The sequence below is a fragment of the Vidua macroura genome, chromosome 36, assembly GCF_024509145.1.
Source record: "Vidua macroura isolate BioBank_ID:100142 chromosome 36, ASM2450914v1, whole genome shotgun sequence".
Classification (NCBI taxonomy): domain Eukaryota; kingdom Metazoa; phylum Chordata; class Aves; order Passeriformes; family Viduidae; genus Vidua; species Vidua macroura.
Window position 1 is genome coordinate 233,823 of NC_071606.1, and position 12,197 is coordinate 246,019.

A 12,197-nucleotide genomic window follows, 5' to 3' on the forward strand; every position below is an offset into this window, starting at 1 on the left:
TTTGCCTGGATTTCTCTACTGTGTTCAGTTTCTGATTTATATTCTTTTTTCCCTCCTAAAAATACTCCCATGATCCTAAGGGGTTTCTATTTGCATGTTAGTCTCAGAGTGGCAGCGTGGAGGGGTGGGGGGCCGGTTGTTCCCAGGTAGTTTAAAGAAAACAAACAGAGCAATTAGCTAATTAGCATTTCAATATCGGTCTTTTAGTGTTGCCATGGGAACTAGGAAAGCCCTGACCACGTTTCTGGGGAATACCTGGAAACTGTTCATAACAAATCCCTCCTCTATTTCTTTGATCGGGCTTAAGCCCGCATCAACTTACAGTCTTTGGCTTTTGAGGGCTAACTTCTTTTGACATTTGTATGCTTTCACTCAGGCCTGAGGGTAATTCTATTGTTCTTTAGGAACCAAGTTGTAACTCCTTTTGCTAAAGGACACTTAGTCTTATTAAACAATTACCAAGTACTTAAACCTTTTCTATGGTACTTTAACTCAGAAACAGTTCTTAACACCTTACTGTATATCAGTCTCTAGCAAGTCTTCCTTAAAGTTAATTTTAGGTCCTCTGGTTTCTTAATTACTGTCCATGCACAAGAGGAGGCAGGTGGCACTGTTGGGTCTGGTCCGGCGTCCGGGGGTGGCACTGGTCCTTTGACTCTGGTGACGTGGGTCCAGCCTTTTTCTTGGGTCCGCACTGCAGTGTGTGTGGTGAGTAGTACCTGGAAAGGTCCCTCGAATTTGGGGGTTAATGGAGTAGTAGTGTTCCAGGACTTTATCAACACCCAATCCCCAGGACTGATGTTGTGCGCATTGGTGTCTAGAGGGGAAGTTTGGGGAAGATACCCCTTCTTTCGGAGGCCTTCTAGGGATTTTCCTATGACCTCTAAATATTTCTGGGTTGCTGCCTCCCCTTCCAGATAATCTGCTGTACTGAAAGGGGTGATTAAAAAAGGGAGTCCAAACATCATTTCATATGGAGAGACCCCCATGTCGGACCGAGGTCTGGTTCTGATGCGCAAGAGAGCGAGAGGTAAACACCTGAGCCAATTCATTTTTGTTTCTTCAATTAATTTAGTTAACACATTTTTAAGGGTTCTATTCATCCTTTCTACTCTTCCAGAGCTCTGAGGATGCCATGGGGTGTGTAATCTCCACCTTATCCCCAGGGCTTTTGTTACTTGATGCAAAGTTTGAGCAACAAAATGTGGGCCTCGGTCCGAGTCAATGTTATTGACCAGGCCGTATCGTGGTATGATGTTTTCTAGGATTATTCTTGCCACTTCCTGTGCAGTTTCTTTTCTGGTTGGGAAGGCCTCCACCCAGTGAGTGAGATGATCTACGATCACTAGTAAATGTTTGTACCCCTGCACAGAGGGCATTTCAGTGAAATCTACTTGTATGTTTTGAAAAGGTCTCAAAGCAATTTTTCCTCCCCCATACGCAATTTTTCTCATTACCTTTTGGTCAGTTTTCAGGCAAATCGCACACCCTCTTGTGACTGCTTTCGCCAGATCATAAACTCCAAGGCATAAATTTTCCCGTAAGAAGTGGTCGCACAAACCTTGGATTCCCCAGTGGGTCAATTCGTGTAACTCTACTAGCACTCTTTGAGCTAGGGCTTTATTTAGGAACCTACGCCCATCAGGAGTTAACCATTCTCCTTGTTTCCCTTGATGTAATTCTAGTTCTTTTATTGTTTTTAATTCTTTTTCACTGAACCTCGGCTCTTCCTTTTTTCTTTCTCTACTTGGTCCTACTTCTATTTTAAAAGCTTTTACTGGGTTTCTTGGGTCTAAGGCTGCTTCTTTAGCTATCTGATCTGCTAATCGGTTTCCCTTTTCTTCACGTGTGTGTCCTTTCTGATGTCCCTTTATATGCACCACAGCTATCTCTGCGGGCTTTTGTAAGGATTCTAATACTAGTTTTATCAGTTTCTCATGTACTAGGTTCTTCCCTTTGGAGTTTAAGTAGCCACGTTCCTCCCAAATTTTTCCAAAGGTATGGATGATCCCAAACGCATATTGCGAGTCTGTGTAAATAGTTCCTTGATCTCCCTTTAACAGATCTAATCCTCTTTTCAAAGCATAGACTTCACAACACTGGGCTGACCAGTTCGAGGGCAGTTTCCCTTTTTCCATGACTTTCATGTCTTCCCCATCTATGACAGCATATCCTGAGGCTCTTTTCCCTTCTACTACTCTTGAGGACCCATCTATAAAAAGGGATTTCCCGTATGGCAAGGGTACATCTTCTAAATCCTCTCTCACTTTGGTCTGTAGATTTATGAGTTCAACACAATCATGTTCTAGATCTGCTAGGGGTTCTCCGGTAAGAAATTGTGCAGGGTTTAGACATTTGGAGGTGACTAACTCTAAGTCCCCTGTGTTCATTAAGATGATCTCATACCTCAATATTCTGGAGTCAGTCAACCACTGCTGAGCTTTTTGGCTTAGCACTGTTTTGAGATCGTGGGGGGTGTGGACTTTAATTTTCCCTTGCAGAGTCAATTTTTGGGCTTCTTCTATCAGGATAGCTGCAGCTGCAATTACTTGTAGGCAAGTTGGCCATCCTCTGGCTACTGGGTCTAATAGTTTTGAGAGGTAGGCAATTGGTTTTTTTTGTCTTCCCCATTCCTGGGTTAATACCCCATATGCAATTCCCCCTTCTGTACTCACAAACAGATTAAACTCTTTCTTAAGGTCAGGTAGGCTTAGAACGGGTGCTGAGGATAGTTTATCTTTCAAGCCTCGTAGCTGTTCCTCATCCTCTTCTGTCCACTTTACAGGCTCAGAGTCTACTAATTTATCATAAAGGAACTTCACGCTTTTGGTGTATTGATCTAACCACAGTTTACAATAACCAACCAGGCCTAGTAGCTTCCTTACATCTCTCTTAGTTTTGGGAGCTGGGATAGATAGGATACCTGAGATTCTCTCGGGACTTAGTTTCTTATACCCTCCTCCAATTATGTGACCTAGGTAAGTCACTTCAGATTCTACAAATTGTAGTTTTTCTTGGGATACTTTTAGACCGTTTTCTCCCAGGAAATTTAGGAGTCGAACACTAGTGGTTTTTACCCGGTCTCGCTCATTTCCAGATACTAATAAGTCATCTACATACTGTAAGATCTGAGTGTTTTCTTCAGGGGTGAACTGCCCTAGTAGTTCCTCTAGTGCTTGCCCAAAGAGGTTTGGGGATTCTGTAAACCCCTGTGGGAGGCGTGTCCATCTTAGCTGTTGCTTTCTCCTTCTGTCAGGATCTTCCCACTCAAATGCAAACCAGTCACGACATTCCTCTGCCAGCGGGCATGCCCAGAAGGCATCTTTCAAATCTATAACTGTGAACCAGGCATGTTCCCTTGGAATTTGGCTTAAAAGGGTGTAGGGGTTGGATACTACAGGGTGTCTGGTAATAGTCTTCTTGTTTACTTCCCTTAAGTCTTGAACTAGCCTGTATTTCCCTTCTGCTTTTCTTACGGCTAGTATAGGGGTGTTATGGGGGGACATGCAGGATTCTAGAATACCTTGCTCTAATAGTCGTTCGATCACTGGGGCTAATCCTCTCCTGCCCTCGGGGGATATTGGGTATTGCTTGACTCGGATAGGGGGTGTATCTTTTTGCATTTCTATTTTTATTGGCGTGATGTTCAAGTATCCACACTTACTCTCTTCTGCCCATACTCTGGGGTCTATTTCCTCTATGTCTCTCTGGGTCAGCCTCATGACCTGGACTACCATCCTCCCATCCCTCGGGATGATCCCTACCCCCAGTTGGACTTGCAAGTCTCTTCCCAAGAGGTTACTCCCTAAATTGGGCAGATAGATAAAGTCTGCCAAGCATTGTCTTGAATTCCCCTTGATTTCTATATTCTCAACTATAGATGCTTTAAATGGTCTTCCCTCTGCCCCTAAAACCTCACAGACCTTCTTCCCAATGATGATTCCTACTGGTAACTTGTTTATACTGGACTTATCTGCCCCTGTGTCAACTAAGAACTCAAATTCTTCATAGTGGGGACCCACCTCAAAGTTTACCAAGGGCTCTTCTTGATGGTTCATTGGGTCCCTTAACTTATAGAGCCCCTGACACCCCTAGTCATCTCCCCTTGAAATCTCTTCTAAGACTTCTTGTTCTCTATGCATTACCTCATCAAACTGAAACTTCTTACAATTCCTTTTAAGGTGTCCTATCTCACCACAGTAATAGCACCTCCTATTGCTTTGTGAGGCCTCAGGTTTCCTGAACTCATTAAAGTTCTTATTTGTTCCATATGATGGTGTTGGTTGGTCTCTAATTTTTGGTAATGGCCCTGGTCTATTCTCACTTGACTTAGACGGCAGTGCTGGTGATCTGTCTGCTCTTATACTTTCTCGAGCAACTGCAACCATAATTCTAGCCTTAGTTTTGGCCTTCTCCTCTTCCCTCCTTAGATAAACTCTCAGGGCTTCTTTGAGCAGCTCATTCATATTCTTTTCTTGCCAGTCCTCCATCTTTTCTAGCTTCCGTCTAATATCGGGCCAGGATTTGGTGACAAACTGGACCTTCAAGAGGACTTGACCCTCTGGGCTATCTGGGTCTATATTTGAATATAACTGGAAATTTCGTTTTAGTCGGTTAAGCCACATTGCTGGCGTCTCATCCTTCTCCTGCGTACTATCAAAGGCCAATTTCGTGTTGCTTCCCCTAGGGATGGACTCTTTGATCCCTCTTATCATGAGTGACCTATAGTCTCTCATGTTTTGCCTTCCTTCTTCCTGGTTGGGATTCCAGTTGGGGTCTACTAAGGGTATCTTTTGGTCCCCTGGGGGCCCCAATCTATTTTCTCTTTCCCATATCTTCACCCCTGCCGTTCGGATTATCCGGACCTCTTCTGGAGAGAACAGAATGCTTAGAATAGAGTTAAGCTCTCCCCAGGTATAAATATTTGGCCCTAGAAATTGGTCTAACTGGTTAGATATTCCAACGGGGTCTTCTACTAAATTTCCTAGCTCTTTCTTAAATCCCCGGACTTCGGAAGCTGTCAGAGGTGCATCTACAAATCCAACTCCTCCGGCTACTCCACCCATGGGGACTTCCCTAAGGGGAAAGAGCCTTTTTACCTGTGGTGCTTTGGATCGGGTGTTACAATATGGCCCTTCTTCTAAGGCCCCATGTAGGGAGGTAGTAGTTGAGGCAGGCGCACTAGGCAAGGGCGCTCCCGTTGGAGAAGGGGAGGAGGGAACTGGGGAGGTGGTTGGAATAGAGGGGGGAAACCCGGGGAAAGGAATAATAGGAGGGGCCAAAGGATTAACTGGGGAAACTGTTGGGGAGGTAACAGGAGCAGAAGGGGGTAGGTAATCAAGGGAGTCCCATCTTTTTCTTTTTCTAGTCTCTTCTTCTCCATTCTCTTTGTCTTCTTCTCTATTTCTTTGTAACTTGCATATTCTCACAGTCTCATTATTTATAGAATTCTCCAGCCAGCAAGCTGCATAAGATAGTTGTTCTATATCAAGGTCCTCTCGGGTTTTTAGGTGTTGGTTTAGCTGATTACACATCCACTGATCTTGGGTTCCATACCATGGCCATTCTCCCTGTAATTCTAACTTCGGCCATACTTCTATACTGTAATGTATCATCTTACTCTTGTTTAGACCCTTCGTGGCTTCCAGAGAATCCCATTGGTCTAACAATTGCCCTAAGGGGCTGTTAGGGGGAATCCTCTTGGCTTTTTCTTTGGAAGGATCTGCTCCTTTACTATAACCTCTTGCCATTTTCAGGCCTCAGAAAGAAAGGGAAAGAAAATACTTTAAATGGTGTATCTATGTAAAATGGAATATACTAACAGGCAATTACAGCTCCATTCCCACAACTTAGCATTTTGAATCCCTTGCCTGAATTTTAGTCTCCTAACTAAACCACGACTACCTTCTGGACACTTTACATTGTTTCTTGGTTAGGAAAATCATAGTCACATTCACATCTATTGTCCTCTGTTCTCTTGCTCTTCAGCCTAAGTTTTGGACTTCTTGTTGGACTTTCTAGGCTTGTACCCCTGCTAAGCCTCGCCCCCAACTCCTACTTGGTCCGTTGCCTAACATTCTTACTAGTCTTAGGAAGCTTGGTCTCCCTGCCGAGGTAAGGTCGAACGTCCTGCCGAGCCTTACACTCGAACTCCGGCCAAGCCCCCTTGCCTGACTCTCCTACTAGGCTTGGGAAGCTTGGTCTCCCTGCCGAGGTAAGGTCGAACGTCCTGCCGAGCCTTACACTCGAACTCCGGCCAAGCCCCCTTGCCTGACTCTCCTACTAGGCTTGGGAAGCTTGGTCTCCCTGCCGAGGTAAGGTCGAACGTCCTGCCGAGCCTTACACTCGAACTCCGGCCAAGCCCCCTTGCCTGACTCTCCTACTAGGCTTGGGAAGCTTGGTCTCCCTGCCGAGGTAAGGTCGAACGTCCTGCCGAGCCTTACACTCGAACTCCGGCCAAGCCCCCTTGCCTGACTCTCCTACTAGGCTTGGGAAGCTTGGTCTCCCTGCCGAGGTAAGGTCGAACGTCCTGCCGAGCCTTACACTCGAACTCCGGCCAAGCCCCCTTGCCTGATTCTCCTACTAGGCTTGGGAAGCTTGGTCTCCCTGCCGAGGTAAGGTCGAACGTCCTGCCGAGCCTTACACTCGAACTCCGGCCAAGCCCCCTTGCCTGACTCTCCTACTAGGCTTGGGAAGCTTGGTCTCCCTGCCGAGGTAAGGTCGAACGTCCTGCCGAGCCTTACACTCGAACTCCGGCCAAGCCCCCTTGCCTGTTTCTCCTACTAGGCTTGGGAAGCTTGGTCTCCCTGCCGAGGTAAGGTCGAACATCCTGCCGAGCCTTACACTCGAACTCCGGCCAAGCCCCCTTGCCTGACTCTCCTACTAGGCTTGGGAAGCTTGGTCTCCCTGCCGAGGTAAGGTCGAACGTCCTGCCGAGCCTTACACTCGAACTCCGGCCAAGCCCCCTTGCCTGACTCTCCTACTAGGCTTGGGAAGCTTGGTCTCCCTGCCGAGGTAAGGTCGAACGTCCTGCCGAGCCTTACACTCGAACTCCGGCCAAGCCCCCTTGCCTGACTCTCCTACTAGGCTTGGGAAGCTTGGTCTCCCTGCCGAGGTAAGGTCGAACGTCCTGCCGAGCCTTACACTCGAACTCCGGCCAAGCCCCCTTGCCTGACTCTCCTACTAGGCTTGGGAAGCTTGGTCTCCCTGCCGAGGTAAGGTCGAACGCCCTGCCGAGCCTTACACTCGAACTCCGGCCAAGCCCCCTTGCCTGATTCTCCTACTAGGCTTGGGAAGCTTGGTCTCCCTGCCAAGGTAAGGTCAAACGTCCTGCCGAGCCTTACACTCGAACTCCGGCCAAGCCCCCTTGCCTGACCCTACTAGGCTTGGGAAGCTTGGTCTCCCTGCCGAGGTAAGGTCGAACGTCCTGCCGAGCCTTACACTCGAACTCCGGCCAAGCCCCCTTGCCTGACTCTCCTACTAGGCTTGGGAAGCTTGGTCTTCCTGCCGAGGTAAGGTCGAACGTCCTGCCGAGCCTTACACTCGAACTCCGGCCAAGCCCCCTTGCCTGACCTTACTAGGTTTAGCTTGCTTGCCTTCCTGCCTTTCTGCTTACTCGGGTTAGTGCCTGCTCTGACGGGGACATCCTGCCCTGCCTTCCATGGCCATTCCCCTATCTGCTCTGACGGGGACCTCCATCCATGCCTGCCATGGACATCCTACCTGCCCTGTTATCCTCTCCTGCCTGGTGGGGACATGCCTTTTGCCTGTTGGGGATATGCTCTCTGTCTGCCAGGTACATGTCACTCCTGCCTGCTAGGACACCCCGCCCTACCTGCCAGGGACATCCCACCTGCCGTCCTATCCCATCCTGCCGGGGCCGGGGACATGTCCTCTAGGACCTCCACATCCCACCTACCCGTCTGGAGGTATTCCCCTTGCCCTGATTGCCAGGGACTTACTTTGCCCATAGGGCACCTCCACACGCTCGGAGGAGGGCCTGCTTTACTTCTAAGGAGACGCTTCAGTCGCTCCTCTGTTCCACTCGCTTCCCCCCGTTCCCGGCCGGCCCCTTCGCAGGAGTCCGGAAACGCGGGTACTAGCGGGTCCCTCTCACTTCGGGGGTCCGAGCTGCCGGCCCCCGTCTCATTCACTCACTCATTCGCTCGTCTCCCGGTTTTTCTTACCAATCCGACGCTCCTCTGTGTTGCTCGTCTCACGCTGATCCTAGGGTCCGAAGGTAGCCAGCAACTCCCGAGGGTCCCTCGAAGCAGGTGGTCCAGCTGTCCAGCTGTCCGGGGGTCCTCTTCGGGCGTGGCTCTCTCGGACGAGCCCCCAAATTGAAATGAACAGGGCTAATGCCTTTATTAATGTTCAGCTCTTTATTAAAAAGATCAGCTGGGCAGGGGGCTCGACGCAGAGCTCGCCCCCGCAGTCGTAGCTTTTCCAGGCAGCCAGAAGGAAGGCGGCGTGCAGAGTCGGTCACTGGAATCCCGAGCAGCAGCTGTCCTTTCTCCTTTCCTTGTGGCACACCGGTGGCCCGAGGATGAGGAGGCGTGGTGTGCAGAGTCTGTTGCTGAAGTCCAGAACAACAGCTGTCCCCGCCCCTTCCTTGGTGGCAGCACCAGGGCTCTCTGTCTCTCTATCACCCTACTTCTCAGAGCCTAATCTAGTCTGTTCCTTCTTAGGTGATGGCGACAGTTAAAAGTCAATCAGGGGATGTGTTTCCCTCTTCCTCAGCTAGGGCATTTGCCTGGATTTCTCTACTGTGTTCAGTTTCTGATTTATATTCTTTTTTCCCTCCTAAAAATACTCCCATGATCCTAAGGGGTTTCTATTTGCATGTTAGTCTCAGAGTGGCAGCGTGGAGGGGTGGGGGGCCGGTTGTTCCCAGGTAGTTTAAAGAAAACAAACAGAGCAATTAGCTAATTAGCATTTCAATATCGGTCTTTTAGTGTTGCCATGGGAACTAGGAAAGCCCTGACCACGTTTCTGGGGAATACCTGGAAACTGTTCATAACACGGGGCAGCCCTGGGGGAGAACAGCCCTGAGCCCCAGCTCAGCCAGTTCCCCCAGTTCCCCTCAGGTCACTCCCAGCCACTTTCAGTTACACTCACTATGTTCCCAGTATCATCCTGGTCACTCCCAGTATGATTCCAGTTGCTCTCAGTGGCCCCTAGCATAGACCCAGTCACTCCAGGTATGATCCCAGTCTTCCCCAGTATGGTCCCAATCAATCCCAGTTGCCCCCAGCGTAGACTCAGTCACTCCCAGTTGCTCTCAGTGTGTTCCCAGTCACTCCCAGTACAGTTACAGACACTCCCAGTACATCCCAGATGACCTCAGCATACTCCTAGTCATTCCCAGTCACATCTACTCAGCCCAGTAAGGTTCCAGTTTCCAGCAGTATGATCCCAGTCACTCTCAGCCACTCCCAGTCAGTCCCAGTTGGTGCCACTATGATCCCTGTTGCCCCAGTTCTGGTCCTGCTGGGTCCCAGTGTGCTCTGATCCTGCTACCTGTGGGTCCCAGTCCTGGGTGCGGTGTGTCCCGCTGTATCCCGGTGTCCCATCCCAGCCTGTCCCAGTCCACGCCGGTCCCTTCCCAGCAGCCACTGCCATTTCCCAGATCCTGCCCCTCCCGCCCCCGGAGCTGCAGCCGGACGCCCCCCAAGATGCTGCCGGGGCTCGGGGGCTTCGTGTTGGGCTTCGTCTGCTGGGCTGGGGCTCTGCTTCCCCTGCGGGAGAAGGGGAGGAGGGTCCGGGGGTCGTGTCCCCCCTGGGAGCGCGTCTGACTCCCCCATGTCCCCCCATGCCGGGGTCACCCCCTTTTCTCTCCCCAGAGTCCTGCCCCAGCTCCTGCTCCCCTCTGGGAGCGGCTTCGGGGAGCCCCCCTGGGACCCCGTTGGAATCCCCATTCCTGGGGTCCTGCGGGACCCCCCCGCAGCTCCTTCCCCACTTCCAGGACCCCCTGTACCCCCTTATCCTGCCCTGACATCCCCTGCACTCCCTTTGCCGGCTCTCCTCCTCTGGCAGCCCCTGGATCCCCCGTTTCCCTAACTCCAGGCACCCCCGGACCCCCATTCCCGGCCAGCCCGGGGCACCTCACCCCCAGGCCTCCCTTTGCTGGGAAACCCGGCCTGGGCACGGGGCTCTGCAGCCGCTCTGGGATCTGTGATCGCCCCAAGGAAAGGGAGAGAAGAGCGAGAGGCACAGAAGGGAATCGCCAGTCAGGGATCGCAGTCCCAGCGCCCGCTCCTGCTCCGCCGGGGCTGGGAGCCGCAGCCGCAGGAAAAAATGGATCCGCGTGTAATAAACTGTGGTAACTTGTTTGTTCATCAAAAGAATTAGAATATTAAAGGAGGAAATATAAAAATTAAAGTATAAGGGACTAGCCTGCTTGTTAGGAGATAGGGGAGAACAATAAAAAAGCAACTGCTACAAACCACAAGGCTATAGGCATATTGCAAAACCGCAAGATCACAAGTATGATTAATCACCATATAGGGAGCTTTTCGTAGCTTTTTTGCAGACACAGGCTAAGGATGTCGGGGGATGGCCGGAGCTGATTATGAAATCAGCGACCACCAGGCAACGGCCACCGGACTAGACAATGTAGGAGTGCTCCGGGTACGCCCATCACTGGCCAGAGCCAATTGTGAAATCAGCGATCACCTGCCTCGACACAACGCAGAAACGACGCAGAGAGATGCTCAAGCTACGCCCACCGCTATCGCAAGAGACACGAATGAAGAAACCTCCAAGAAACTATAAAAAGAAACTGAATAAGGGAGTGGGGTGTGGGGCACTGCAGTGTGGGACACTGCAGGAGGGGCGGTTAGGAGACCCCTACCCACCCAGCGCTGTTTTGCTTGCTACTGCTTGCTGTAATTAATAAAATTCTAATTGACCTTAAAAAGGCTGAATCAAATTATTCGCCTCAATTTATCACACGCGGATGGCGGGGCTTGTCCCGCTTCGGGCCGAAGCCGGCGGGTTCCAGGCAGGCTTGGAGCGCAGGGCCCGGCAGCTGAGCCCAGCCCGGCCCGGGGGTCCCGCAGGGAGCGGCCGAGGAGCTGCCGGGGGATGCCAGGAGGGGATCCCGGGGAATTCTCTGGAATTGCCCCGTCCCCTCCCCCCTCGCTCCCTCGGGCACTTTTGCTTCGGCCTTTCCCGCCCTGCGCCGCCGGGATCTGCCCGGTGCCCGGTGACGTCATTGCAGCCTCGGGCTGCCATTGGCGGGCAGCAAAGAGCGGCGCCAATGGCGGGGCCGGAGGCGGCTCTGGGGGCGGGGCCGCAGCGGAGCAGAGCGATGGCTCCAGCGCTGGGGCTGGGGGCGCTCCTGGGGCTCCGGGGGGGGCGGCGAGAGGTGAGAGGGACCCCCGGCACCGGGACTCTTTGATCGCCCGTTCCGGAGCACCGAGGGGCCCCTGAACCCCCATTCCTGGGCGCCGCCATCCCCCCGCACCCCCATTCCCGGCATGGGTTCCACCCTGCACCCCCTTATCCGGCACCAACAACCTCTGCACCCCCTTCCCGGCCATCCCGCCTCTCTCAGCCCCCAGAGCCCCCTTTTTTCCTTCGCCCACAGACCCCCTGGACCCCTATTCCTGCCTTTCCCAGCACCCAGCCCCTGCTTTCCTCAACACCGAAAACACCCGGGACCCCTAGTCCCAGCCATCCTGGGTTTTCCCACCTTTTGCTGGGAATGGGGACACCGTGGAGCTCCCTTTCCTGGATACAGGAAGCCCCTTAACCCCGCCCGTGCCCCCTCTACCCACCCCAGCCTCCCCTTTTCTTAATCCTGCAACCCCCAGACCCCGTTCCCAGCTCTCCCGTTCCCCCTTTCCTTCTCCCGTGACCCCCCAGCCCCTAAATCTCCGTGTCCCCCCAGTTCTCCTGGCCCTGCGTTCTCTGCCCGTGGCGCTGTCGGAGCCCGGCCCGGGGTTCCCCCAGTTCGTGTCCATGGGGTCCCTGGATGGGATCCCCTCCCAGCGCCGCCGCAGCGAGCGGGGCCGGGCGGAGCCGCGGCCGCCGGGGGTGGCGGCCGGAGCCGAGCCGGGATCTCGGCATCGCCAGAGCCGGCACAACGAGCGGGGGCTTCTCCTCCCCCTGCCCGGTGGCTGTGGGCGAATCTCAACAGAGGCAGAATCTTGGCTGAGCTGGCCCAGCCCGGGGCTGCTCCTGGGGCCTGGCGG

The 12,197-nt window shown here is 52.4% G+C and overlaps 1 protein-coding gene across 1 annotated transcript in view; it reads left to right on the forward strand.

Moving 5' to 3' along the window:
- LOC128821200 (zinc finger protein 208-like) overlaps positions 1–12,197 on the forward strand; it is a 1,118,338-nt gene that overhangs the window by 210,984 nt on the left and 895,157 nt on the right. Inside the window, exon 4 of the mRNA XM_054002161.1 lies at positions 3,146–3,160. Coding sequence (XP_053858136.1) covers positions 3,146–3,160 — 15 coding nt within the window. The remainder of the gene's footprint in view (positions 1–3,145; positions 3,161–12,197) is intronic.